Source organism: Arvicanthis niloticus, chromosome 24, assembly GCF_011762505.2.
Source record: "Arvicanthis niloticus isolate mArvNil1 chromosome 24, mArvNil1.pat.X, whole genome shotgun sequence".
NCBI lineage: Eukaryota > Metazoa > Chordata > Mammalia > Rodentia > Muridae > Arvicanthis > Arvicanthis niloticus.
Window position 1 is genome coordinate 36355709 of NC_133432.1, and position 27882 is coordinate 36383590.

The 27882-nt window shown below is 37.6% G+C and overlaps 1 protein-coding gene across 2 annotated transcripts in view; it reads left to right on the forward strand.

Annotated features, from left to right (window-relative positions):
- Window positions 1-26208, forward strand: part of LOC143438113 (uncharacterized) — a 35404-nt gene extending 9196 nt beyond the window's left edge. For both annotated transcript variants that reach the window (XM_076923693.1, XM_076923694.1), the window contains exons 4-5: window positions 6794-6903; window positions 7678-26208. In XM_076923693.1, coding sequence (XP_076779808.1) covers window positions 6794-6903; window positions 7678-9036 — 1469 coding nt within the window. In that variant the 3' untranslated portion in view covers window positions 9037-26208. The remainder of the gene's footprint in view (window positions 1-6793; window positions 6904-7677) is intronic.
- Window positions 26209-27882: the final 1674 nt, after the last annotated feature.

The window sequence follows — 27882 nt, forward strand, 5'->3', positions numbered from 1 at the left end:
AGAGGCAGAGGCAGAGGTAGGCGCAGAGGCAGAGGCAGAGGTAGGCGCAGAGGCAGAGGCAGAGGCAGAGGCAGAGGCAGAGGCAGAGGCAGAGGCAGAGGCAGAGGCAGAGGCAGAGGCAGAGGCAGAGGCAGAGGCAGAGGCAGAGGCAGAGGCAGAGAGGCAGAGGCAGAGGCACTAGACAGATCTCTGAGTTTGAGGCAGAGGCACTAGACAGATCTCTGAGTTTGAGGCCAGCCTGGTCTACAGAGTGAGTTCCAGGACAGCCAGGGCTACACAGAAAAACACTGTGTTGAAAGAAAGACAGACAGACAGGCAGGGAGGGAAGGAGGGAAGGAGGGAAGGAGGGAGGGGAAGCATTGTTGAACTAAACACATATGTGGATGTCAATTAAAGATGTGACAATGAAATTAGAATGGTAAAAGACATTTGGAATTGGTGGCCTAAAAACAATCAACCTTTTTTTTTTTTTTTTTTTTTTTTTTTTTTTTTTTTTTTTTTTTTTTTTTTTTTAAATTAGGAAAGAAAGCACTGGAAGTTTAGGGATGGGATTGCAGACAAGGTTTTCTATGCTAGTACATGAATGCTCAGTGTCATAGTCACAGATGAGAGAATGTTTTCCAAGGAGAGCAAGAGAGAAAGAACATTTGGCATCAAGAAAGGGGTGACAGGACAGTATGCTCTAGAAAAGAACAGCTACTCAGAAAAGTGTACACACAGCACAACTTCCTCTGCAAATCCCAAGTGATATTGGGCTGAATGCTACAACTAGATAATGACCATAATGTGCAAAGTGCTCTGCTGCTGATTGACTGGCATTCTTTGTCATGGGAGAAACCTGTGATACTGACAAGTGTCAATACAGAGAAGTAACTTCTCTGATGGTGTCCTGTGTATTTTGGCTTAATAGATTGAAAAACAAACTAATTGCATTTATCTATATATAGAATATTATATCAGGTTATTCACTCTTGGGACGTGTATAGCTATGATGAGTCAAAACCTCCGGAGGTTGGGAACACACTGGTAGTTCCTTTGTGGCACAAGAAATGGCCATAGAAACTTACATGGTGAGATGCAGGCTCCCCGAGAAAGGAGCACAGACTGTTAGGTATGAAGTCTTACATTTGTGGTGAGGGAATATGCCCATTCCTCATAGACATGGTCAGACTGTAAGAAGAGTGGGTCCAGCATCAGCCAGTTACCTGGCTTCTACACCATTTTCCATCTTTGTATGTTTACTGTAACTTAGGACTAAAGGATTTGAATCTAGGGACAAGAATCCATTAGGTTTTCACAGCTATCTTTTAACCAGAACATGCTCACTGTTCATTGGATTCCAAAGGACCTGAGAAATCCAGAGTCTCCTTATCTTTTTGCTCTATAGTATAACACACTAAAGACACCTTTTATTGTCTTCATTGTCATCATCATCTTCATTGTCTTCTTCCTCTTCCCTTTCCTCCTCCTCCCCCTCTCCACTTCCCCTCTTCTCTCCTCCCTTCTTCCCCTCCTCCTCCTCATTTTTTTTTTTTTTTTTTTTTTTTTTTTTTTTTGCTTTCCATCTGTGAGTTCAGAAATACTGAAGTTTCTGAAGAAATATTACCATACTGGCTGACACTGTTAAAAGCCTAATTTTTACTGTCACAAAATGTTCTGCATGCTGAAGTTTTTACTATAGTGACTGATAATGTTATATCTGTCTACAATTTTTTGAATATTATTTCTATGTCTGGTTAGTTCTTTTGTTGATCTTTTAGCATGTTGATTTCTCTCTGCATGGTGTCAGAAGTTGGAGCTACAGGGGAGAGCTGCTAGAAGTACCCTTTTTGTAAGATGAAGGGTGCTTTTCATCCACATTCTTCCAAAGTGACAGTTGAGGGCAAAAAATTCCAATATACATGGCAGCAACCAGGCAAATAGTGATACACATTGGAAAACCTAGAACATTTCCAATAACTAATTCTCATTCTCAGGATTTTGGAAATAGTGGAGTATTCGGCATAAAATGCCAATGTGTGGTTTTAGTAACAATGTGTACACTAAAATAGTATTCAAATAAGTAGGTTTAGCAAACAGGGATAATGAGAGAAAATGCGACCTTAAATAACTGAAGAAGGAAGCTTAATAAGTAGAGCATTCACTGGAAAGCAGCATTCACAAGAGCAGGCTATAGAACAAAAGAATACGAGGAATGAAGATGAGGTTGAGAAATTATTGTAGTGAGAGAACCATACAGAAAGAGGAAGAAGAGTCATGACTGCAACATTTAAGCCCCTTTGGCTATGGTAAAGAGGTGCAGCGTATGACTGGGAAATTGCATAAATACATGGAAAACACCAAAACCAGAAAACACATCCAGGGATGCAGCCATTTAGAAGTACCTCACAGTTGTAGTTAAAATGTCGAGTACAGAATAGAGAAAGACAGCTTACAGCGTAAGAGGCACATGCTTAGTTACCATGATGGCAAGTCCCTTTAGCCTTGTGATCATGATACTAGAAAGCATGGACTCATGTATTTTCAAGCACTGAAATAAAATAATTGCCAACTAAGTTACCTCTCTCTAGTAGTGTTACCCTGTAAACCGTAAGTGAAGAACTAGAGATCTTTCTTCATGAGTATAAAACACATTGTACTGTGAATATTAAGGGGCACCATGGATACGTCAAGAGATGTTGCACAGAAACAAAGAAGGTGAATATAATCAGGGTTTGAGTAATGGCTTAAGGGTTAAGTGCACTGGCTGCTCTTTCAGAGGACCTGGGTTCAATTCCCAGCAATTGCTGCCTTCTCTCCTCTGCAGATACTACATGCACATGGCACATAAGACAAAGCACCCGAACACATAAAATAAAAATAAATCAAATCTCAGAAAAAATCAAAACAATGGATGTAATCAAGAGCCTTGGAAAAAATTATACTCCACTAATAAAAGCATCAGAATAAAGTGTTAGACATTATTAACTCAGTAAACTGGCAGAACTTTAAGATGGAGAAGGAAAACATTAGTAATTATTCTTTAATAAGACTAATTATAACTGATTTTTCTAACTCATAGCTGAACACTGACAACCTGGATTTAAAGAAAAACACTTCCAGCTGCTGCTTAAATGTGAGTTTACAATACTGATGAAGACAGACTGAGAAAAAGGAAAACTGTTTTGGAGCAAACAGAATATAGAAGAACTCAACAATAGTCATACTGAAATTAGTCAAACCATATTGCATGCCAGAGTAAACCAGAAGTTTTTTGCCCATGAAATATTGGACTAGTGCATTGTGATGATCACTAATAAAAGAGAATCTGTCCAAATTAATAAAAATTCATGAAATGAATGATTTCATCAGATATCTTTGAGATAGAAGAGATTTGTTAGGAATATTTTTAGAATGTGTATTTTTGTAATTGCAGAATAGGAAATCGAACAGGTATTTATTTAAATATAAATATAACATACCAAAATTCTACAAAGTGCCTATATTAATCAATAAGAAACGATGCCATTGAGACAACAATAGGGTGCCAGAACTAATCAAAGCCCTTTGTAAAATCTTTTTGACTAGTTCTTCTACCAGACAAGTATAAAAGTAAATATCTATGCCCATCAAGCTGATTGATAAAATGGAAAAGGAATATGGTAGTTTTGGAAACTTGCTATATAGCCAGTATTAGATAGCAAGACTAGGTAGGAATATGAGAAGAAAATAAACATGTAAAAATCTTCAATAAAATATCACACTACAGAATTCTTTAAAACATTAAAAAAAATGCCCTGTGATAAGTATCATTTCATACCACAGATATCAGGTAGTGTAATTAATGGAAAACATTATATGTAGTGTTCATGTAATAGAATTTGGAACACTCACATGCTCATTTAAGTTGAGTATCTGATAGAATTTGGCATTTCTTCAAAGTTAATAAAAAGGGTAACTTTTCAAGTGGCTGAAAAAAGGAACAGGCCAACATAATATTGCAGTCTAGACAACTGTGTATGCTAAATATAGAAAAGGAGAAAACATTCTGTCTAAATAACAGTATGTATTGTATTCCCTCTCATTAACTTTTTTTTTTTTTTTTTTTTGAGAACTTCATATTTGCACAAATGATTTGGTCAAAGCTTCCTTTTCCTTTCCTTTGGCCCAACTTCTTTTAGATCTCACCATCACTTCTCTCTCCTACATTCATGTCCTCTACTTTTTAAACCCACTGAATCCACTTCGTGCTACCAGTATGTATGAGGGCATAGGCCATTTGTGGGGCTTGGGTACCCTCTTGGGGGCCACATCCTGTAGAAACCTCAACTTTCCATCATCTAGTAGCTATCAGTTACCAGTCGCTTCTTAGCTATTGATGGGACTTTGTCAGTCCTTTCTTCATCTATGTTGGGATTTTGGTTAGCTTTATTGTGCAAAGGCTTTATACATATAGTCCTAGTTGTTCTGAGGTCATATTTGCAGTGGCGTTGTCTTGATCTGAAAATGCTGTTTAAGAAAATCATCTACCACTTCTATCCTTATAGTTTTTCCTCTTCTTCTTCCATGATCATCCCTGACCTTTGGGAGGAAGGTGTGTGCTACAGATTCCTCATTTAGAATTGGGCACTCTGACAAATGAAAAGTGAAAGCTACACTAATATATGCATATAAAGATAAATACTTAGGGGGCTATTTAATATTATTGCTATGTAAAAAAAAATTGAAGTAGGTTCTGCCTCACAGCCTGTGAACTACCCACCCACAGGTTCTTGACCCAGTTACAAAGCAAGAGTTCTAGCTCATGAAGTGAGCCTTGACTCCAGTTAGAGTGGTTGGCTACTCCTGTAAGTTTCATGCCACTATTGTGAAACTAGGTATATCTTGGTAGGCCAGTTATTATTGTAGCTCTCAGGGTTCACAGCTGGTTAAGAATGTTGATAACTTTTTCTTCTAGTATTGTGATAGTACTTCCCAGCACTATAAAAGCTAGTCAGTAAGCATGAAGCTTCCAGATCAGTGTCAGCTTGATTTTTCATGTTCTATAACTAAAGTTTAAGTGTCTTCAGAAATGTGGTCTTATGATCAAGTTCTGGAGGGTAACGAAGAACAATAGCAATATTTTTTAATGTTTCAGTGGTGGTCTTTGGGATCACACTGTCACCACCTTGAAAATAGATAACCCCAAAGCACTGAACATTTAGTTCAGTAGTCTATGGCATCTGGGGCATTGTATTTCCCCTCTATAACTTATCTCCAGTCTGTCTGTCTGTCTGTCTGTCCATCTACCACCCCTCCCTCCCTCCCTCCCTCTCTCTCTCTCTCTCTCTCTCTCTCTCTCTCTCTTTCTTTCTTTCTTTCTTTCGTTTTTCTTTTTTGCCTTTCTTTTAGAACCTTCTAAAGTAGGTTTCCATGAGGCTTTTAAAGGAAAAAAAAGGCTAAACTAAAAAAGGCTTAACACTAAAAGGCCTTTAGTGAACCCTACCTGCACCACTATTTTCCTTTATTCCTTTATAATATTTATGTTATATCCCTCATTCTTTATCTCTCCCCCGTGGCCTCTTTTTTGTTTGTTTGTTTTCCTGACTTCTATAGGTCCTCCTATTTAAGCACACACATCTAAAGATTCCAAGCTAGGATCTACATATGAGAGACAATTTGGTTCATCTTTCAGGATTTGGGTAATATTTCAAAGAATAGTCTATTTCCAGCTCCATTTATTTACTTGTAAAGTTCATAATTTAATTTTTATTTATAATATAATAAAATTTTTATTTTATGTATGTATTTTTATTTTTATTATATATATATATATATATATATATCATATTTTAATTATCTGTTTATTAGATAATGGACATCTATGCTCATTTCAATTTCCTAGCTTTAAACCGCAGTGCATGTGTGTGTTAACCATTACCCACTGCAATAAGAAGCTTTTCTAATCAAGTTTAAGAACAGTGTAAACTGTAGATGGAAACATACATGTTTACAAGACAGTTTGATAATATGACCATTCAAAAGACAAAAATAGGTTCTTTCTTAAGGACTTTGACTTCTCAAGCTGTGAGTTTGGATAAATTATGTCCATAATTTCGTACAATTAGTGTATAGCTAAAAGACACCTAAAATTGTGTCCTTGACATCCTCTATGTACAGGCACTTACCAGTCTGGAATCACAATATATTCATTTCTTAACATTTATTTTTAATAAATAGTTTATTTTCAAAATGTGTCTTTGTTCAAGAGGCAAAGAGGTTTGTAGAACAGAAGGTAGATTACAGGGAGCTTCTGATGAAACTGTCCTCTCGTGTGAGAGAAGGGTATGCAATGACCAATGGAAGACAGACCCTGCTGTGACTTTTCAGGGCAAAGGATTTATAATCAATTTATAATTAATATGTAATAATCCTTTTATGATCCTACATTCTTGCTCATAAAACAGAATATGAAGCCTGTGTAATGTGGGTAGCTAATGAAAGAAAATCTTCCCACTTCACATAATGAGAGAGATGTGATAACAGATGGTGTGAGTACAATTAAAGTAATAGAGGACTGGAGCTCAGGTTAACAACACAATTAAAAATTACTGTGCCAAAACAGTAGCAAATAAGAAGGTGAATTCCATGTATTTCTCAAGAGTAAAAGCAGTGAAGGAACACGACTTGCACTGCCTTACCTGTTCGTGTAAAATTCCCTTCAGTAAGCTGAAGAATCAAGAAGAAACTTCACAATTACATTTGAACACAATATATTTGATTTATGGATATTGGTTTTTTTTTTTTTTTTTTTTTTTTTTAAATTTTGTTTCAGGTGTTCTTGAAGTGTATACTCCAGATGAGAGTTGCCTGGAAAATCCAGAGAGTCATATGTGGCCACTGGGAAGCATCAGCAGAAATCTTTCAAATAAAGAGATGATTGAAGTAGGTAAAATGTGAATGTGAACACAACCTTCACATTCTGATTGTGGACATAAGGAGACTTGCTCACAAATGTTTTTTAAGGAACCTAACCTGTGGCAGGATGTGTCTGTAGTGAGCCGAATGGGATGCTGACTAGTGATGAACCTGATAATATAACTGATAAACCCCTCTGGCACCCTGAGCATCTTATTCTCCCTCACAAGGTTGAAAGTTCACATTATGATATTCATAATATTTGACTGGGAATATACACCTATACAAAGACAATGTAATTGATACTTTAAAAGTTTTACATTTAAAAAATCTCTAGTTTCATGGATTGGAAGTCTTTTCTTGTTTATGTAAACTTAACTGTGCAAAACATATCTCATATAAGGAAAATATTGCATATAGGCAGACTCAGACAGAACATGATAAAGTATGGGGCTAAGAGATAGCTGATCAGTTAAGAGCTTGAGCTGCTTTCTCACATAACAAGAGTTAGGTTCCCAACACTCATTGTGTGGCTCTTATCCAGCCTGTAACTCCAGCTCCAGGGTAATAAGACACCTCTAGCCTCTGTGGGCACCTGCTCCTAAATGTACATACTCTTAAATGTATACATAATTTAAAATGGTAGAAAGAAAGTAATCTTATTTTAAGTGACAAGGGAAAATTGTGAGTGTACTTTCTGTAAAACTTTAAAAATGTTATTATCCTCACAGAACATTAGTAAGTACACGCTGGAAAAAAGCTCCATTAATACAAAACCTTGACAGATTCTTTTGTCTCAAGGCAGAAATGAAGGTTCAACTGGAACTTGACCGAGGTACAAAACCCTATGAATGTAAGCCATGTATGAAAATGGTTAGCCTGCCATCGCAGCACAACAAGCAGCATGTGTACTATCCAAGTGTGAAACCCTACGAATGGAAGGAGTGTCAGAAAGCTTTCTGTTACAAATCAGCACTCACTCCACACCAGCGAACTCGTACAAGGTTGAAGATCTATCAATGTACAGAATGCAGGAAAGCTTTCCCCTCCAAATCAGAACTCACTGTGCATCATAGAATTCATACTGGTGAGAAGCCCCATGAGTGTGAAGAATGTGGTAAAGCTTTCTATCGTAAGTCAACTCTTACAGTACATCAGAAAACTCATAGAGGTGAGAAACCTTACGAATGTAAAGAATGTTGGAAAGCTTTCTATTATAAGTCAACCCTCACTGAACATCAGCGAATTCATACTGGTGAGAAGCCTTATGTGTGTAAAGACTGTGGTAAAGCTTTCTTCTACAAGTCAAACTTAACTCGTCATCATAGAACTCATACAGGTGAGAAGCCTTATGAATGCGAAGAGTGCAGGAAAGGTTTTTCCTCCAAGTCAGAGCTTACGTCACATCATAGAACTCATACCGGTGAGAAGCCCTATCAGTGTGAAGAATGTGGGAAAGCTTTTTACTGCAAGTCAACCCTTCGTGTACATCAAAAAATACATACAGGTGAAAAGCCTTATGAGTGTAAGGAGTGTCAGAAATCTTTCTATTATAAGTCAACTCTGACTGAACATCAGAGAACTCACACAGGTGAGAAGCCCTATGAATGTAAAGACTGTGGCAAAGCTTTCTTCTACAAGTCACAGTTAACTCGCCATCATAGAATTCATACAGGTGAGAAGCCTTATGAATGTGAAGAGTGCAGGAAAGCGTTCTCTTCCAAGTCAGAGCTCACTGCTCATCATAGAACTCATACCGGTGAGAAGCCCTATGAGTGTAAAGAATGTGGCAAATGTTTCTGTCGCAAGTCACACTTAACTCTTCATCATAGAATTCATACAGGTGAGAAGCCCTATGAATGTAAAGATTGCAGAAAAGCTTTTTTCTGCAAGTCAGGACTTGCCCGACATCTGGGAACTCATACACATGGTACTAATACAAAGAATAGAGAGAAGCATTTTCCAGCAACTCAGAGCTCAGTCAATATCAGACATGGTATACAAGTTAGAAACCCTGTAGCTATAAATGAAGAAAAACTCTCTACTGTAAATCAGTCCTCCGTCCATATGATGGACTTCTTAGAGTTGAGAAGTCCTATAGATGTACATAATGCAGGAAAACTTACTTTCTTAACTCATACCTCATTCAGTATGAATTAACTCAGGTGAGACACACTAATAACAGAAGGCTAGAAAGCATGCAGTCGGTCAGGATCATTTGACATCAGAGAATGCCTGTAGAATGATTACAGCAAAGAACTGCTACAAGGGAGACCTCTCTCAGCATCAGAAGAACATTTTGTCTGGAAGGAACACAAGAAAGCTCTACCATAGTTGTCTCAATGTAAGCAACTTATCCATGTAAAGAAGCTTATGAATTAAAAGCCAAAGTTTTGAATGGTACATCAGGTCTCTATTGAAACCTGCAATGAAAAACCCTGAAAATGTATAAAAAAATCAAAAAACATTTCCCAGTATAGACTACATTATATGTACTAATCTTGAAAAACGACCATTCAAGGTACCCTTTAAAAGAACATAGGAAAATTTTGATAAGTCAGATCACATTTTGCATCAAAAAAGTCATACAGGTGAGAGACTATGTACAAATAAATTTGTCGTGTGTAGTGGTATTTGCTTATGTTCATTTTCATTGACACATAGATATTCAAGACTAGGAACATCATATCCTCTCTAACTCTGGGTGGCCCTAGAGTGTTATAAGGGCATGTGTAGAAATGTGATGTAGTTCAGAAATGCTGTGGAGGTATGTTGGAAATGACTGATTCTGTGTCTGGTAGGGTGCACTGGCTTATTTTGTAGGACTGCTGAAGTCACTGGTGATCTGTGTTTTCTGATTCTTATCTCACAAGAGAAAATGTGGTAAATCTTCTGATAAAGTCATTTTAATCTGACAGTCAATGACATAGGGGTCCAGAAATTAATAGTGCTTATTATCTGATCTCAGTGATGGTTAAGAGTGGTAACATTTATATCAAATTAGTAGCACAGGAGAGATCAAGGTACATGGTTTTAATACCACACTTTGCAGATACAGAAGAGAATCTAGACCAGTGCCTAAGGTAACAAACCAAGTGAGTGTTAGAGCCAGGAACAAATATCCTATCTCAGCTCAGTGTTGCTTGCACTAGCCCTGCACCATTTTAGTTGACTAGATTTATGTAGGTTGCTGTTAGTGGACGAAGGGAGAACAGTCTTCATTATCATTTTTCAACTCTGGCAGAAGAGAATCAGGGTTGTGAGTGGCTGTCTTTTAAGTGAAGCAGCAGCCATCTCAGGGAATTCAGCTGTACCCCTGTTGCGGTAAATCTCTTGCCCATAGGAAGTTCATAGAAGAAAAGACACAAGTCAATAAATATCAAATGAATGCTGCATGCCTAGATTGGGCAGATTTACCATTAAACTACACTATTCCCCGACTAAGAGAGCTCTTAACAACTTGCGGTTTCCTAGGTAAAGGTCTTCTTCGTCTTCTCTCCTTCCACCAACTGCCAACTTCCTCTGCTTCCACCAACTGCCAACTCCCCTAACTCCAACGGCTCTCCTCATCTTATCCCCTTTCCCTTCCTCTGGCTCCTCCCACTCCTCTTCCACTGCCCAATCACTGGCTGTAGCCTTTATTTAACAAATTTGATTGGACAGAAGGTTTACAAGATTCACTCCTCCTTCGCAGCCCCTCCCAGGAGTGGAATTACCATGACAACAAGAGGCTAGGGCTATCTACCACATTTCCCCCTTTTTGTCCAATAAAAAAATTTTTTTTCACATATTAATTGAACTCTAACTATATTACCATATTGTGATTGTTAAAGAACAAGATAAACCTAATACCCAGTGCATCATTTTTGCTAACTAAATAGAACCTTTGCCATCTCTCTCAATTAAAAAAAAAAAAAAAAAAAAAAAAAAAACCTTAGTTCTGAACCTGGCTTATGTCCTGTCTTCAGAATGAATAGCATCTGAAAACCATCCTCTCAAAGTTAATAGCCTGGGTTGGCTGTGAGATTATAAATCTTCAACCCCATCAGAAATCCAGAATGACTCAGTTAAATAAAGATATGGGAAGCACAAAGCGTGGCTTCTAAAACTCAACCAATTTAAATAGACCACTGAACATCTAGACAGTTCCTTATTTCAAAACGTTAGAGCATCTGGTTTTCAGCCTTCTGGCCCAGGAATCATCTGACAGACCTAGTAATGCAGAATTACTAAGGGCTGATTACTCTGTCTTGGCAGATATAATCAGTCGACTATTCCGCAAGTGTGTTTCTTTTTTGCACAATATTTCGTCTGTAGATGAAAAGAGGCAATTCTTGCCTAGTGGCTATCATACCACAACTGATGTAACTCCAAAGATGCTCAATTTTTTCTTAGAATCCAAGACTGGGAAGCTGTCAGGATCAGATAGGTCTCTAATAAAATAAATGTTTATATAAGAATGTTTGTAACATCAATTCTATGGATTTCTGATGTTTTTGAAAATCAACTATGTAAGGCAATCTGAACAGTTGTCTGTTAATTCCTTTCCACTATTTCTAATTAAAATCTAGAAAACATCCTAACAGTAAGCAATGAGCCATGCAATTACCATACGCCTCTGATTCACAAGCCAACCATCTCAAATCAAGTGTTTTTTTTTTTTTTTTTTTAATTAAAAAGGACTGGGTCTAAGCCTTGTATTTCTAAATAAGATATATAGGCACAATGCCTACATGAGAGTAATATATTAATCCCTCTTAATTCCTGAGATTTAGCTCTCTAATTCCCTTCCTGTCTGAAGCTACATTTGTAAAGTATTCCTTAAATTACAACACATGTATAATTTACAAGGTAACCAGAACCATCCACCCCAACATAAGGAACTGGGGTGATGATCTCCTTTTGTCTGCTTCCAGCTGAATTGGGGCGAAGAATTCCCATCTTGGGGGCCCAAAGGGAAACAGGAAAATTGGCTTAGTCAAAGGAGAGCTAGCTGGCATCATTTGCCTTGAAGTCTCTATGTACTGAGAAAGTTCATAGTTTAGCTGACACCATAACTGTTACAGTCAGAAAGGCTGGACAGGCAAGCTAGCTGTTCTGGAAAAGTTCTGGAAGCAAGTCCTTAAAAGAAGCAGCTTCGATGCAGTTGCAGTAGAATCAAGCACGAAGCTGGAATAGGAGGTCCCAGAGACTCAGCATCCCCGAACATAAATCATGCTAGGGCTGAGTTTCTCTTCTTTCATCCTGTAACATATAAAACTTAAAAGCAACAGGTAGTTTTATAAAAACATTCACGTGGAACATGTAGGGCACACAGCTTTGTCAATGAAGATCAATAAAGAAAGGCCACTGCCCTCTTCAGGTTAGTTTGATCACTTAATCAAACTATAATATAACTTATATACATGCTCTCATAAAGGATGGCATGTATTAAGTCATGAGAAATTATTACCCAATTAAATGTTCTTGGCTTTGTATTGACATTTTAGTCCCAGCCAGTTAAGTCCATATAAGAGACATAACACCATATATACATCACCCATTTGGTTGGTTGAGTTAGTCTCCCTTTTCTTTTGTGTCGACTAGTGCTTCAGGGGGTCTCTCTTTGTCATTTCTGATTTTTTTCAACTTGGAAGGAACCCACAGCTTTTCTTTTCCTGTGGAAACATAAACATAACCTCTCCCCCAGCGTAACACATTTCCCACTTTCCATTCTGACGTCATAATATCCTTAATATAAACAGGTTGATTTAGTTCAGAAGTTTTTTCCACCATCCAATATCTCTCAGCAGCTGTGGTGTTTTGTTCATTAGCATTAAAAAAATTTAGAGTTAATAAAGCACTATGTAATCTATCTTTGGGGGTTCTTACTGATCCCTTTTGCCTATTAAGCATCTCCTTTAGAGTTCGATTAGATCTCTCCACAACTGCTTGTCCCGTAGGATTATGTGATATGCCTGTAACATGTTTTATATTATAATATGTAAAAAACTTCTCCATCTTATTAGAGGTATATGCTGGACCATTGTCTGTTTTAATTTGTATGGGTATTCCCATAATGGCCATGACTTCTAACAAATGTGTAATTACAGAATCAGCCTTTTCTGGTGCCAAGGCAGTTGCCCATTGAAATCCTGAATATGTGTTTATAGTATGGTGCACTCTGTAAAATGAAAGACATCCATTTGCCAAATGTCATTTCTTTGGGTACCCTTAGGGTTAGTTCCTGTAGGCAATGGAGTTTGGTTATATAATGAGCAAGTAGGGCATTGCCTCACAATTTCCTTGGCTTGTTGCCAAGTAATAGAGAACCCTTTCTTTAAACCTTTGCTATTAACATGATGTTTTTTATGAAATTCTGAAGCCTCTAGCACGCTTCCTATCAATAGCTGGTCGATATCATTATTACCTTGTGCTAGAGGGCCTGGCAGACCTGTATGGGATCTTATGTGTGTTATATATATATTGGGTTACTTCTATTTCTAATAATTTGTTGTAGTTGAATAAATAATGAGGTCAATTCAGAATTATCTTGAATAAGTTCAGCATTCTCTATGTGTAAAACAACCCTTTCGGCATATTGAGAGTCAGTTACTATATTAAGGGATTCTTGAAAATCTGACAATACCATGATTATTGCGTATAATTCAGATTTTTGAACTGACTTATAGGGACTCTCAGCCACCTTACTTATGTCTTCTGATTTATATCCTGCCTTTCCTGATTTACTAGCATCAGTGTAAAATGTAGGGGCTCCAGATATCGGAGTTCCTTTTAAAATACGAGGGATAATCCAATTAGTTCTTTTTATGAACTGAAGCCGCTTGCTTTTAGGATATTTGTTGTTAATCTCTCCCAAAAAGTTACTACATGCTCTTTGCCAATGTTCATCTTGTGCCCATATGAGGTAATTTCTGCATTAGTAAAAAAGGTACAACAATTTCAGCCGGGTCCATTCCAACTAATTGTCTAAGTCTCATTTTTCCTTTCAGAATTAATTCAGAAACCTTCTCAACATAGGTTTTTAACTTTTTACTCTGTTTATGAGCTAAAAATATCCACTCTAGGATATCATCTTCTCTCTGAATAAGAATTCCAGTAGTAGAGTGAGCAGAAGGTAAAATAACTAAGATGCAGGCCATTTTTGGATCAATACGATCTAGATGTGTATCCTGCAGCTTTCTTTCTGCCAAGGCTAACTCCTTCTCAGCATCAGGAGTCAATTTCCTAGGACTATTTAAATCTTTATCTCCTTGTAAGGTTTGAAATAAATTACTTAGTTCTTGAGTGGTCAAGCCAATTGCTGGTCGCAGCCAGTTTATATCTCCAAGTAGCTTCTGAAAATCATTTAGGGTTCTTAACTGGTTTCTTCTAATTTGTACCTTTTGTGGCTTAACTGTTTGTAGACTTATCTTATACCCTAGATAATTAATAGAATCTCCTCTTTGTATTTTTTGGGGGGCTATTTGCAATCCCCAGCAAAGCAAGATTTTCTTTACTTCATCAAACATTTTTTTCCACGATATTAATATCTGAATCAGCCAACAAAATATCATCCATATAATGATAAATAATTGATTTGGGAAACCTTTTGCGAATTATCTCCAATGGCTGTTGAACAATGACAACAAGAGGCTAGGGCTATCCACCACATACCCCCTTGCAAAAGCTCATCCCAACTGGGCTGATTGATGGTTTATACTCTCTTCTCTTGGCATCCAACTACTCTCTACCAACTAGCAGCTCTGCAGACTTCCTGGGGAAAAGATTTAAAGTGCCAAGAAAGACTAGTGAAGGGGCCACATCCTCCATCTATGCTGTTTTGGAAAAATCCCATTGCTGCTGAGTAAGGCTTTCCAGATTTGGCCCACTAGGGGTGGTGTACCCATACCCTTGTAAGTACCCCTTACCCACGCTCTGTAAGGAAGTCAAATAAAGTCACTGGTTTATTTATGAACTTTGGTGGAATCATGGCTCAGTTTGTCATTAGTACCTCAAGGGAAGAAGTAGAGATTGCTTTACATCTCCCCCCGGGAAGGAATTTATAACAACAAGGAATAAATAGCAGCACAAAGTAAGTGAGTATTCCTGTGGTAGATTGGCTCTCTAGGAAGTCAGGGTGATCTTTACCTGTTATCCAAATCCAGCCATTCTCACCTTTCCCACATTAGTTATTGATACTTCATTAGAGAGAGAGTAGATAATGCAAGAAAGTTCTATGCTCAGAAAGTTCTATGATCAGGTTGGATTGGAGTAAGAGGTACTGATTTGAAGTTTACACAAGATATGTTAAAATACTATTTACTTTAATATCTTCCAAGAATTCCTGTCATCTACCCTGACTCAGTGTAGTGAGAAAATAAAAGGGAGACAGGTAAGCATATCCTAGAAACAAGTTAATGAGTTTTTCAGTTGAGCAATCTTCTGGGCCTTGAATAGGTATCACAGCTTGTGCATTTGTCATTTCTACTACTGTGATGCCACAGTGTCATTCCTTTAGTTGCCACCTTTCTCACTGACCTGGTGTCTCTGGATCTTTGTGAAGGATGTGGGTGTAAACGGTCCTGGAGTCAGAGCTTTGGGACCAGGAGACTGTCCCAAAGGCTTAGGAAGAAGTCTCAAAATCTCAGTACATAAAAAGAGTCCTTCCAGAAGAGTCTCAAATCTGAGATTATGATCTAGGTGCATATTGTCTGCTTTTCAGAGTAACATAATTTTGACAAGGTAAAAACCACGCAACCTTTAAGATGTCTTGAGTATACAGAGGAAGTATGAGATTTTCACTGACTTATAGTTTCTAGTGTGGATAGGTAAAAGGTAGCAAGTGTTCTTCCTAAATCTGGGGAAAACTAGTGGCTAGTACTCAACTTACTATGTGAGTCCACATGTTCCCAGTTAGATTAATGACCAGTTCCTATTTTTCTTTTAGGGCAAAAGCCTGGTATATAATGACCAACCTTTTCCACAATCATCTGACTGTACAAGGTCCTGAAAATAGTGCAAAAGGTAGAGGGTATGGCAGCTATGATGTAAGGGGGATTTTAATAGACGTTGGCTGCTTGCCCACTAGGGCAGTATTTCTTAGTTTTGCAAAAGTGCAGACGATGAGCAGTTAGCTGTCTTTTATAGTTCAGGGTAGATGGTCACTACAGCTTACCCTCTCTGCTTATTAAGTTTTCAAAGATACAGAAATTACACATCAGGATCAAAAGAGGGTTTGTGGATGGGACTAGAAGCATAGACAGCTAGTGGAGTGTGTGTGTGTTCTTGTGTGCACACATTCTTCTTAAACTCGAGTAAATGGTTTACATCTTTGCCTATTCTAAAGAAGACTAGCAAGAAGTCTGAGAGGACATCATCTACTTGGCATCACCAGTGCCTTGTAACATTCTCATTAAGCACGAAAGAACATAATCCCATGATTAAACAAACATGGAACTGTAAAAGAAATAGAACAATCCTTTCACAGGGGTTACCTAAGACTATTGGCAAATAGAAATATTTACATCATGATTTATTATAGTAGCAAAATACCATTATAAAGTAGCAATGGAAATAATTTTATGGTTGGCTGGTAAGAGCTAATTAGTGTCTGAATTCCATAGGATTAATTAGTAAGACTCAAGGATACAGTAGTTAATGTACAGAATGTTTAGAAGTTCTTTTAAAGTTAAACATTCACTTATCTTACTCAGAGAACCAAAACCTTGATAGTTACTGATGTAACTAAAAACTGAATCGTTAAACAAGTATCCACCCTACTATATGTGGAGATATTACTTTATTTCAGATTTTAAATGTGGACCAGGATGTTGGTATAATCACAGTGGATAGACTATACTATGTGAGCATTTATGTATGACATACTCATTGAAGAAGTGATGGAAGGTGCTGAGTTAAGTAACATAAGCAGGCTTGTGACTGTGTTCTCCAGATATCAGACTGCACAAACTACTCCAGTTACCAAGTATGTTGTTAATCACAGGTATACAAGTTTGCAATTGTCTAGGTCCTCTTGGAAAGGACTACATTATAGATAAGTGGGACTGATTCCTACAATCTAATTGAACAATTTGTAAATAAAATGAAAATGCTCTAACAAGCACTGTGCCAGTGTATAATTGGGATCATCAGTATCCCCATTCCACATTTTAACTGTTTTGTGAATATATTTCCCTGCACTCTCTGAACCAATATTGATATATTCCCTTGTGTTATAATCATGCACCTGAATACTTATTTCTGTATTGTATTATTGGTAGGAGAATATCAAATATATTTACCAGCTAATTTTACTAAATGAATAATAATTTATATTTAAAATTTTTATTGAGTATTCACTTATTCTAACTTCATAAGTTGGGGTTTAAAAGTATTTTTCAAGTTAAAATATATTCTTTATATTTAATATATACATACAGTCTCTTAAGTGCATAATGTTACATGTATGTGTGTGATTTTAGGGTATTGGCTAGGTATTGGCTAACCAATTGGTTGGTATGTTCTTCCATTGGGAGCATTATTTCTCCTGTTCTCAGCATTCCTAATTTATCTGTAGTCCTCTATCTAGAGTTGAAACCTTGTGAGATTACTGCCTACCCCATGTTAGTATGTCTGTTGATGCTATCCTTTAAAGAGAGATTTTAAAAATTATATGTGTAGCAGTGTTTTGCTTTCACTTAAGTTAATACACTATGTACATGCTTGCTACCTGCAGATTCCAGCAGATGTTGGATTCCATGGAACTAGAGTTAGATTGTTGTGGGTAATATGGATGCTGAGAACTGAGCCTAGGTTTTCTGCAGAAGCAGCAAGTACTTTTAACTACTGAGCCATCTCTACAGCCACTAGTGTTTTAGTTTATATCTACATTGATTTCTCTAATTTCTAAACATATTAAGGATAATTTATAATATTAAACACTTACATATGTTCTATACAATGTGGCCATTCGTGTCTCTTGCCAATTTTTTTTTTCCTGAGCTGTCTAGTTTTTTCTTTTATTTTCAAAGTATTTGAAGATGACCCAAGTTTTAATCCTATCAATTGGGAGGTAAAAGCAGATGCATTTTTGAGTTCAAGTTCAGCCTGGTCTACCTAGTGAGTTCTAGAACAGCCAGGGCTATATGTAGAGAATAAAATAAAAGTAGTTGATCTATGTAATGTGGTGAGGTTTCTCCTAGTGTGTTATGTCTTCTTACCCTTAAACTGTATAGTCTGATGAATAGTCTTTTTAAAAAGTCATTGCATTTTAAATACTTTTTAAAATCATGGCTTTAGGCAAATTTGAAAGGAAATCATACACATATTGTACATCTCCTATACACTTAGTGACAATGATCCATTCCTTTATCAGTTTTTTTTTTACTTTTAATGCTGATCTAGTGTCATGTGAATAAAATTCTTATATACTCAACAAAAAAAAAACCCAGAAAGTTCTGTCACCCAGAGGAGCTAGCACCCAGTAGAGCTCTGCACCTGAGTGAATAGCTCATCTATCACTTAACATTTAGTCTGTGGAGGACAGAGTTTGAGAAAGGGACTTGGTACACAGTCTTGGGTTTCCTGAAATTTACTGTGTAGAACAGACTTCCCTTTGCATGCTGCAATCTTTGGCCTCTCAGATGTTGGGATTGAATGCCTGTTCCACCGTACCCAACTGCATTCAGTCTTAAAAATGTGATTATTAGAGGGTCTCCAGATGCAACTGTGAATATCTAGATGGTTCTACTACCGAGTTGAACTGCAAATCAGGAACAGTACATGCAATAACATGATTATTACAGTTTTGATATTTTCTCTTACAGGTTCTTGTGTCTGAAGCCTGTTTATATATGTGACAGTGTTGAGGTGCTGAATTAAGTATGAGGTCTCTATTGTTCCTTCCCATCACAGAGATTTTTGTTCCTGCCTACCTCCCCCCTCCCTCTTTTCATCCTTGGCACTGGTTAGAGGACCACAATCTCTTAACAACAACAATTTAAGCTCTTAAACTCCAAATTTATTAACTATAGTTCTTACACATAGTTACCAGTTAAAGTATTCCATTATTCTAAAAGAGTTTAAACACACACACACACACACACACACACACACACACACGGTGTTTATGTTCTTTAAGGAAGCAATTGCTCTTGATTTTTATTAGTTTTCTCTTTCCTGAAAAAAAAAAAAAAAAGACCTGTGACAAGAAAAAGTAAAAGAAGAACGACCTATTTTGCTTTCTGGGTTTTAAGAGTTATCAGTCCATCATGACAGGAAAAGTGTATTAACAGGATTAGCTAAGCACCAGGTAGTGAGTGCTGGAGGTGTACTTTTCTGACATGATAGAGGTCAGGGAAGCAGAGACTAAAGGCCAGATCTATTAGTAGGTGTAAACTTCAGAAGTCTGTGAGTAATGATAAACTTCCACAGGCTCAAACTCATCACTGTAAGTTGTGAAACCAGTGGAACTTTGAACTAAAGCAAGAACAACAGCTATTCTAGGAAACACCCAAAACTTCAATTTCATAACCAGCAGCTAAGTTTTATTGAGATCATCTGGTCCCCACAGGGACGTCTCAACCCTTCAGATCTGCTTCCTACAATGCATGTTACCTCTATCTTAGTTCAGCTCCGCATCATGCATGGATGGAGCTTAGCTGGGTATCCTACATGCAATGACCTCTCGGGAGTTCCTTGCAGTGAATTTGAGTTTCAGTTCACTGCTTATCCTCAGTAGCATTCTGAACCATCAGTAAGAGCTTCCATAACCCCCTTATGCATCTCTTACTCCTACTTGCAAACCAGCACCAGTTTGAAAGTGTGACCTGGCCCCTGTTGTGCTAGACACAGTGGCCTCTGCATGATCCATAGGAATACTTGTTTAGTTGATCTTTCTCTATAAGGGAAGCCTTTGGTTAACATTCTCTGGTCAGGTATATTTCAAACAAATGTGTTTTTAGTTTGTTTTTCCTGGTGCCCTACTCTCAGGGGACCTCTGGTTGTTTTGATTTAATGGAAGCTATGGCATGGCTTGGCTACAATTTTAAATTTGTCAGGATAAGGAATTATTTTAGTTCTTTAGTTTTTTGAAAATGTTGTGCAGTGTGTTTTGAAACACTCATCTCTTCTTCAAATCCCTGTAGATCTACCCATTCCCTGCCTACCCACTTTTGTGCCTACCTTTTTTCAACCAACAAATCTATTTTGCATTTTCCATATATTCATTGATGTGTGGGCTTCCACTGGAGTATGGTTGAGTTACCAAGTGAACCACTCTGAAAGAAAACTGACATTCGATTTCCCAGCAGCTATAAGTTGCCAGTAGCTCCAGCTTTGAGAGACACTTTATGTCTACCTTCTTTATCCACAGTGGGATTTTGATCTGCATGGTGTCACACTTGCTGTGAATTTCTTTGTGAGGCTTTCTCATGTCTTGAGATCACTACCTGTTTGGATGGAAATGAAAAACATGATACTAATTGTGGTAAAACAGAAAAAATAAATTTGGAAATCAGCAGCCCAAAGATAATAGGTCATATTTTTGGAGTCAGCTGTGTAGTCTTAAAAAGAAAAAATGAAAATAGAAACCATGAGAAGTTCCAGAGTTAAATGGTAACTTAGTATTTCCATGCTACAAAATAAGTAGGAAGGGTCAGAGTAACAAAGGAAAGAGTATTCCCAGGAAAATGCGCAATAAAGAACACTTGAATCAAGAAAGAAGTGTCAGGACCTGTGTAATATAGGAAAATAGGCAATGTAGCAAGAAGGAAACAGTCCACACTTTTTTTTTTCATTTTTTATTGGTTATTTTATTTATATACATTTTAAATGCTATCCCCATTCCCAGTTTCCCCTCCACAGCTCCCTATCCCCTCTCCCTGCCCATGCCTCTATGAGGGTGCTCACCCACCTGCTTACCTACTCTTGCCTCAGCACCCTAGCATTCCCCTACTCTGAGTCATTTAGCCTCCACAGGATCAAAATACTCCCCTCCCAGTGATGCCTGATAAGGCAGTCCTCTGCTACATATCCAGCTGGAGCCATGGGTCCCCCCATGTATACTCTTTGGTTGGTGGATTAGTCCCTGGGAGCTTTGGGGGTCTGGTTGGTTGAATTGTTTTTCCTATGAGGTTGCAAACCCCTTCAGTTCCTTCACTCCTTGCCCTAACTTCTCCATTGAGTTCCCCTTGCTTAGTTTGATGGTTGGCTTTGTGCATTCGTATCTATATTGGTCAAGTTTTGGCACAGCCTCTTGGGACAGCTATACCAGGCTCCATTCAGCAAGCACTTCTTAGCATCGACAATAGCATCTGGGCTTGGTATCTGCAGATGGGATGGATCCTTAGGTGGGGCAGTCTCTGGATGGCCTTTCCTTCAGATTATGCTCCACTCTTTGTCTCTGCATGTCCTTTTGACAGGAGGCATTTTGGATTAATATTTTTGAGGTGGGAGGGTGGCCCTATCCCTCAAATGGGGGTCATGCCTATCCACTGGATATGATCTTTACAGGTTTTCTCTCCCCTTTGTTGGGTATTTTGGCTAATGTCCTCCCTGTCTTGGGGAACCTCTTGGGTCCCTGGCATCTGGAACTTTCTAGTGACTACCCCCAGTTCCTCCTGCCCCACTGTTACACACCTCCATTCAAATTTCTGACCCTCTGTACTTCTCCCTCATCTGTATCTGAACTGCCCCCCCTTTTTCTTCCTCATGCTCTCTCCTTCGCAGATCCCTCTCTCCCTCTACTTCCACAGATTATTTTCTTCCCCCCTTCTGAGTAGGACTGTAACATCCACAGTTTGGTGTCATATTTTTTCTTCTTGGTTTTCATATGGTCTGTGAATTGTATTGTGAGTATTCCAAGCTTCTTTTTGGCTGCTATTCACTTTTCCGTGAGCACATGACACATGTGTTCTTTTGTGAATGAGGTACCTTACTCAGGATGATATTTTCAAGTTCCATCCATTGACCTGTGAATTTCATGAAGTTATTTGTTTTTAATAGCTGAGTAGTACTCCATTGTGTAAATGTACCACATTTTCTGTTGAGGGATATCTGGGTTGTTTCCAGCTCCTGGCTATTATAAGATTGCTATGAGCATAGTGGAACATGTTTCTTTGTTATATGTTGGAGCATCTTTTGGGTATATGCCCAAGAGATATATAGCTGAGTCCTCAGGTAGAACTGTTTCCAATTTTCTGAGGAACCACCAGACTGATTTCCAGAGGGGTTGTAACAGCTTGCAATCCCAATAGCAATGAAGGAGTATTCCTCTTTCTCCACATCCTCACCAGCATATGCGGTCACTTGAGTTTGTGATCTTAGCCATTCTGACTGGTGTGAGGTAGAATCTTAGGGTCGTTTTGATTTGCATTTCTCTGATTACCAAGGATGTTGAACATTCCTCTAAGTGCTTCTTAGTCATTTGAGATTCCTCCATTGAGAATTTTCTGTTTAGCTCTGTACCCCATTTTTAAATAGGGTTATTTGGTTCTCTGGAGCCTAACTTCTTGAGTTTTTTGTATATTTTGGATGTTAGCCCTCTATCAGATGTAGGGTTGATAAAGATCTTTTCCCAATGTGTGGGTTGCCATTGTGTCCTATTGACAGTGTCCTTCACCTTACAGAAGCTTTTCAATTTTATGAGGTCCCATTTTTTTAATTGTTGATCTTTATGCATAAGCTATTGGTGTTCTGTTCAGGAAAATTTCCCCTGTGCCAATGTGTTGAAGGTTCTTTTCCACTTTTTTTTTCTATTAGATTCATCATATCTGGTTTTATGTGGAGGTTCTTGCTCCACTTGTACTTGAGCTTTGTACAAGGAGATAAGAATGGGTCAATTAGCATTCTTCTGCATTTGGACCACCAATTGAACCACCACCATTTGTTGGAAATGCTGTCTATTTCCCACTGGATGGTTTTAACACCTTTGTCAAAAATCAAGTGACTAAAGGTATATGGGTTCATTTCTGGGTCTTCAATTCTACTCCATTGATATATCTGTCTCTGTACCAATACCATGTAGTTATTATCACTATTGCTCTGTAGTATAGCTTGAGGTCAGGGATGGTGATTCCCCCAGAAGGCCTTTTATTGTTGAAAATGTTTTTTGCTATCTTGTTTTGTTGTTGTTGTTTTTGTTATTTCAAATAAATTGGAGAATTGCTCTTTCTAGCTCTGTGAAGAATTGAGTTGGAATTTTGATGGAGACTATTGGATCTTTTGATTTCTTTTGGTAAAGTGGCCATTTTTACTATGTTAATCCTGCCAGTCCATGAGCATGGGAGATCTTTCCATCTTCTGAAGTCTTTAATTTTTTTCTTCAGAGACTTGAAGTCCTTGTCATACAGATCTTTCAGTTTCTTGGTTAGTGTCACATCAAGATATTTTATATTATTTGTGACTATTGTGAAAGGTGTCATTTTCCTAATGTTTTTACCAACCCATTTGTCCCGTGAGTAGAGAAAAGCTACTGATTTGCTTGAGTTAATTTTGTATCCAGACACTTTGCTGAAGCTGTTTATCAGCTGTAGGAGTTCTTTCATGGATTTTTTTTGGGGGGTTCACATATATACTGTCCACAAGTAGTAATATCTTGACTTTATCCTTTCTACTTTGTATAACTTTGATCTCCTTTTGTTGTCTAATTGAGTAGGCAGCCTTGTCTTGTCCCTGATTTTAATAGGATTGCTTTTGAGTTTCTCTCCATTGAGTTTGATGTTGGCTATTTATTGTTTTGTTATATATTGCTTTTATTATGTTTAGGTATGGACCTTGAATTCCTGGTCTCTCCAATACTTTTAACATGAAGGGGTGTCATATTTTCTCAAAGGCTTTTTTGGCATCTAATGAGATGATCTTATGGTGTTTTTCTTTGAGTTTGTTTATATAGTGTATTACATTGATGGATTTCCATATATTAAACCATCCTACATCCCTGGGATGAACCCTGCTTGATCATGGTGAATGAATCTTTTGATGTGTTCTTGGATTTATTTTGCAAGAATTTTATTGAGTATTTTTGAACCAATATTCATGGGTTTGTTTTGAGAAGATTAGTTTCTTGCTTTTTCTTGGATGTTTCCCTCCTTGTGTTGAAGTTTTCCTTCTGTTCTCCTAAGTAGGGCTAGATTGATGGAAAGATATTGTTTAAATTTGGGTTTGCCATAGAATATCTTGGTTTCTCTCCCTATGGTAATTGAGAGTTTTGCTGGGTATAGTAGCTTGGGCTGGCATTTTTGTTCTTTTATGGTCTGTGTGTCATCTATCTAAGATCTTCTGGCTTTAGAGTGTCTGTTGAGAAGTCTGGTGTAATTCTGATAGGTCTCCCTTTATATGTTACTTGACCTTTTCCCCTTACCAGTTTGAAGAGTCTTTGTTCTGTGCATTTGGTGCTTTAATTGTTATGTGATGGGAGGAATTTCTTTTCTAGTCCCATCTTTTTTTTTTTTTGGTGTTTTGTAGGCTTCTATATTTATGGGCATCTTTTTCTTTAGGTTAGGGAAGTTTTCTTGTATAATTTTGTTGAAGATGTTTGGTGACCCTTTGAGTTGGGAATCTTTACTTTCTTCTATACCTATTATTCTTAGATTTCAGTTTTTCATTGTGTCCTGATTTCTTGAATGTTTTGAGTTAGGAACTTTGCTTTTGGTATTTTCTTTCAATACTGTTGTATCAGTGTCTTCTGTGATATCTTCTATGCCTGAGATTCTCTTTTCTGTCTTTTGTATTCTGTTGGTGATGCTTGCATTTGTGACTCCTGATCTCTTTCCTTGGTTTTTCATATCCAGGGTTGTCTTCCTTTGTGGGTGTTTTTTTTTTTTTTTTTTTTTTTTTTTTTTTTTTTTTTTTTTTTTTATGTTTCCATCTTCATTTTTAGATCCTGGATGGTTTTGTTCAATTTGTTTGCCTGTTTTATTGTGTTTTCTTGTATTTCTTTTAAACATTTATGTGTTTCCTCTTAAAGGGCTTCTACTTGTTTACCTGTGTTCTCCTGTATTTCTTTAAGGGAGTTATTTATGTCCTTCTTGAAGTCATCTATTATATTCATGAGGTGGGGTTTTAGATCTGAATCTTGCTTTTCAGGTGTGTTGGGGTATCTAGGGCTTGGTGTGGTGGGAGAACTGGGTTCTGATATTGTCAAGTAGTGTTGGTTTCTGTTGATATGGTCCTACACTTACCTCTCACCATCTGGTTATCTATAGTCCTAACTGCCCTTGCTGTCTCTGACTGGAGCCTGTCCCTCTTGTGAGCCTGGTTGTGTCAGAACTCTTGGGATGCCAGAGACAAGCTGGAGACACTATTTTAATATGTAATTATTATAGACTTTTAAACAAACATAATTAAAAGAGATGGGGAAGGACACTTAGTCATAAAAGGAAATATTCTCCAAGAGGATTTCTCTGTTCAGAACACCTATGCTCCAAATACAAGGGAATAAACATTCATAAAAGAATCATTACTAAGGCTTAAATTACACATCAAACCTTCAACACTTCCCTCTTACCAATGGACTGGTCATTGAGACTGAAACTGGGTAGAGAAATAATGAAACTAACAAAGGGTAAGATTCAAGTGGACTTAACAGGTATTTATAGAACAAAACAAAATAAGAATATGCATTCTTTTTAGCACCTCATGGAAACCTCTTGAAAACTGATCATATTATTTGGTCACAAAGCAAGCTTCAACAGATACAAGAACATTGAAATAACCCCTTGCACCTCATCAGATCATCATGGTTATAGCTGAACTTCAACAACAACAGAAAACAACAAGCCTACAAACACATGTCAACTAAAGAACTCTGTTGAGAGCCAACTTTTAGCAGAAAGCGGCTATCAGCTTTGCAGCCATCTTGAGCCATATACCCTGACATGAGACTTGGATTACAATAGCCTACAACAGCTGAGCACACTCTGATAACATCTTGCTTTAGATGCCCAGGACTTTCCTTTGGTGTGTGAGATTAAAAGTGTGTGAAATTAATGGTGTGTGAGATTAAAGGTGTGTAACTTAAGAGTGTGACTTAGAGATCAGATTTAGAGACAAGACCTAAGGGCATGATTAAAGGTGTGACCTGAAGTCGTGGCTTAGAAGTGAGACATATAGAAGGCTAGAGGCAGACAGAGAAGGCAACAGATTACTTGACATTAGGTAGAAGACACTTGGCTCTAGACAGAACAATTTGGAGTAACAGAGATTCAGACACTAGGAGTAGGGGTAGACATTAGACACTTGGAAGAGAACAAGAGGAGTAAAACTAGGAACTAGAAGGAGTAGAATTAGGAACTCAAGACTTGGGACTTGGACTAGGAAGAGAGACTGAAGAATAAACGGAATGGAATCACACTCTGTCTGGTCTCCATTCTTCGAGTCCGTCCTCACTCTCTCTCGCTGAACCCTGACCCGCAGACTGCAGACTGCAGTGGAGAGGGCCTCAACATTTTAGGGCGCCCAAAGTGGGGCAGTCTAGGCCCCAATATTTTTGGCACCCGAACTTGGGCTAGTGCCATCTCAACATTTTTGGCACCCGAATGTGGGCAAGTGCGGTTCTCAACAGGTTCTCAACAGAACTCTAGACTCAGTGACTAGTGGGTCAAAGAAGGAATAAAGAATTAAAGACTTCCTGGAATTCAATGATAATGAAGGTACAGGATAGCCAAACTTATAGGACAGACACAGTGCAAGCTGTGCTTAGAAGAAAGTTCATAGCACTAATCACCTTTGTAAAGAAACTGGAGACATCTCATACTAGCAACTTAACAGCATACCAGGAAGCTCTAGAAGGAAAAGAGTCAAACATAATCAAGAAAAGTAGACAGAAGGAAATAATCAAACACAGGGCTGAAATCAATAAATTAGAAACAAAGAGGACAATTCAAAGAATCAACAAAACCAAGATCTGATTATTTGAGAAAATCAATAAGATAGACACAGCCTTAAAGACAAAATCCAAATTAATAAAATCAGAAACGAAGAGGAACATAACAGACACTGAGAAAATTTAAAGAATCTTAGTTCAACAACTTGTACTTCACAAAATTGAAAAATCTAAATAGAACAGGTGATTTTTTTGATAGATTCCACTCAACAAAGTTAAATCAAGATCAATTAGACAAAATAAACATTGCTGTAACCCTTAAGGAAATAGAAACAGTCACTAAAATTATCCCAACAACAACAATGAAAGCCCAGGACCAGATAGTATTAGTGCAGAATTCTACCATACTTTCAAAGAAGAGCTAATACCGATGTACCTCATACTGTTTCACAAAATAAAAACAAAAGGAATACAGCCAAACCCTTTCTATGAGGCCACAGTTACCTTGATAACAAAACCACACAAAAACCCAACAAAGAGAATTTCAAACCAAATTCCCTTAAGAATATTAATGCAAAAATATTCAATAATATACCTACAAACTGAATCCAAGAACACATCAAAACATCATCCACCGTGATCAAGTAGGCTTCATCCCAAGGATGCAAGTGGTTCAATATATGAAAACTCATCAACTTACTCTGCCCATAGAAACAAACAGAAAAAAAGCTACATGATCATCTCATTAGGTGCTGAACAAAAGCCTTTGACAAAATCCAGCACAGCTTAATGTTAAAAATCTTGGAGAGATCAGGAAGCATATACATAAACACAATGAAGGCCATACACAACAAGCCAACATCCAACATCAAATCAAATGGATAGAAACAAAGCAATTTCACTGAAATCAGGGACAAGGCTGTCTACACTCTGTATACCTCTAATTTTGTACTTGAAGTTCTAGTCAGGACAATAACACAACTAAAATAGATTAAGGGAATACAAATTGGAACAGAAGAAGTCAGTGTATTGCTACTAGCAGATAACTGTCCCCTATGACATGGTTTACCTAGCAACTGACTGAAACAAACCCAGTTGCCTACAGCCAATATTGAATGGAGGTCTGTTACTCATAGAAGTGTTGGGGGAAGAATTGAAGGTCCTAAAGGGAAATAAAAACCCCACAGGAGGTCAAACAAAGT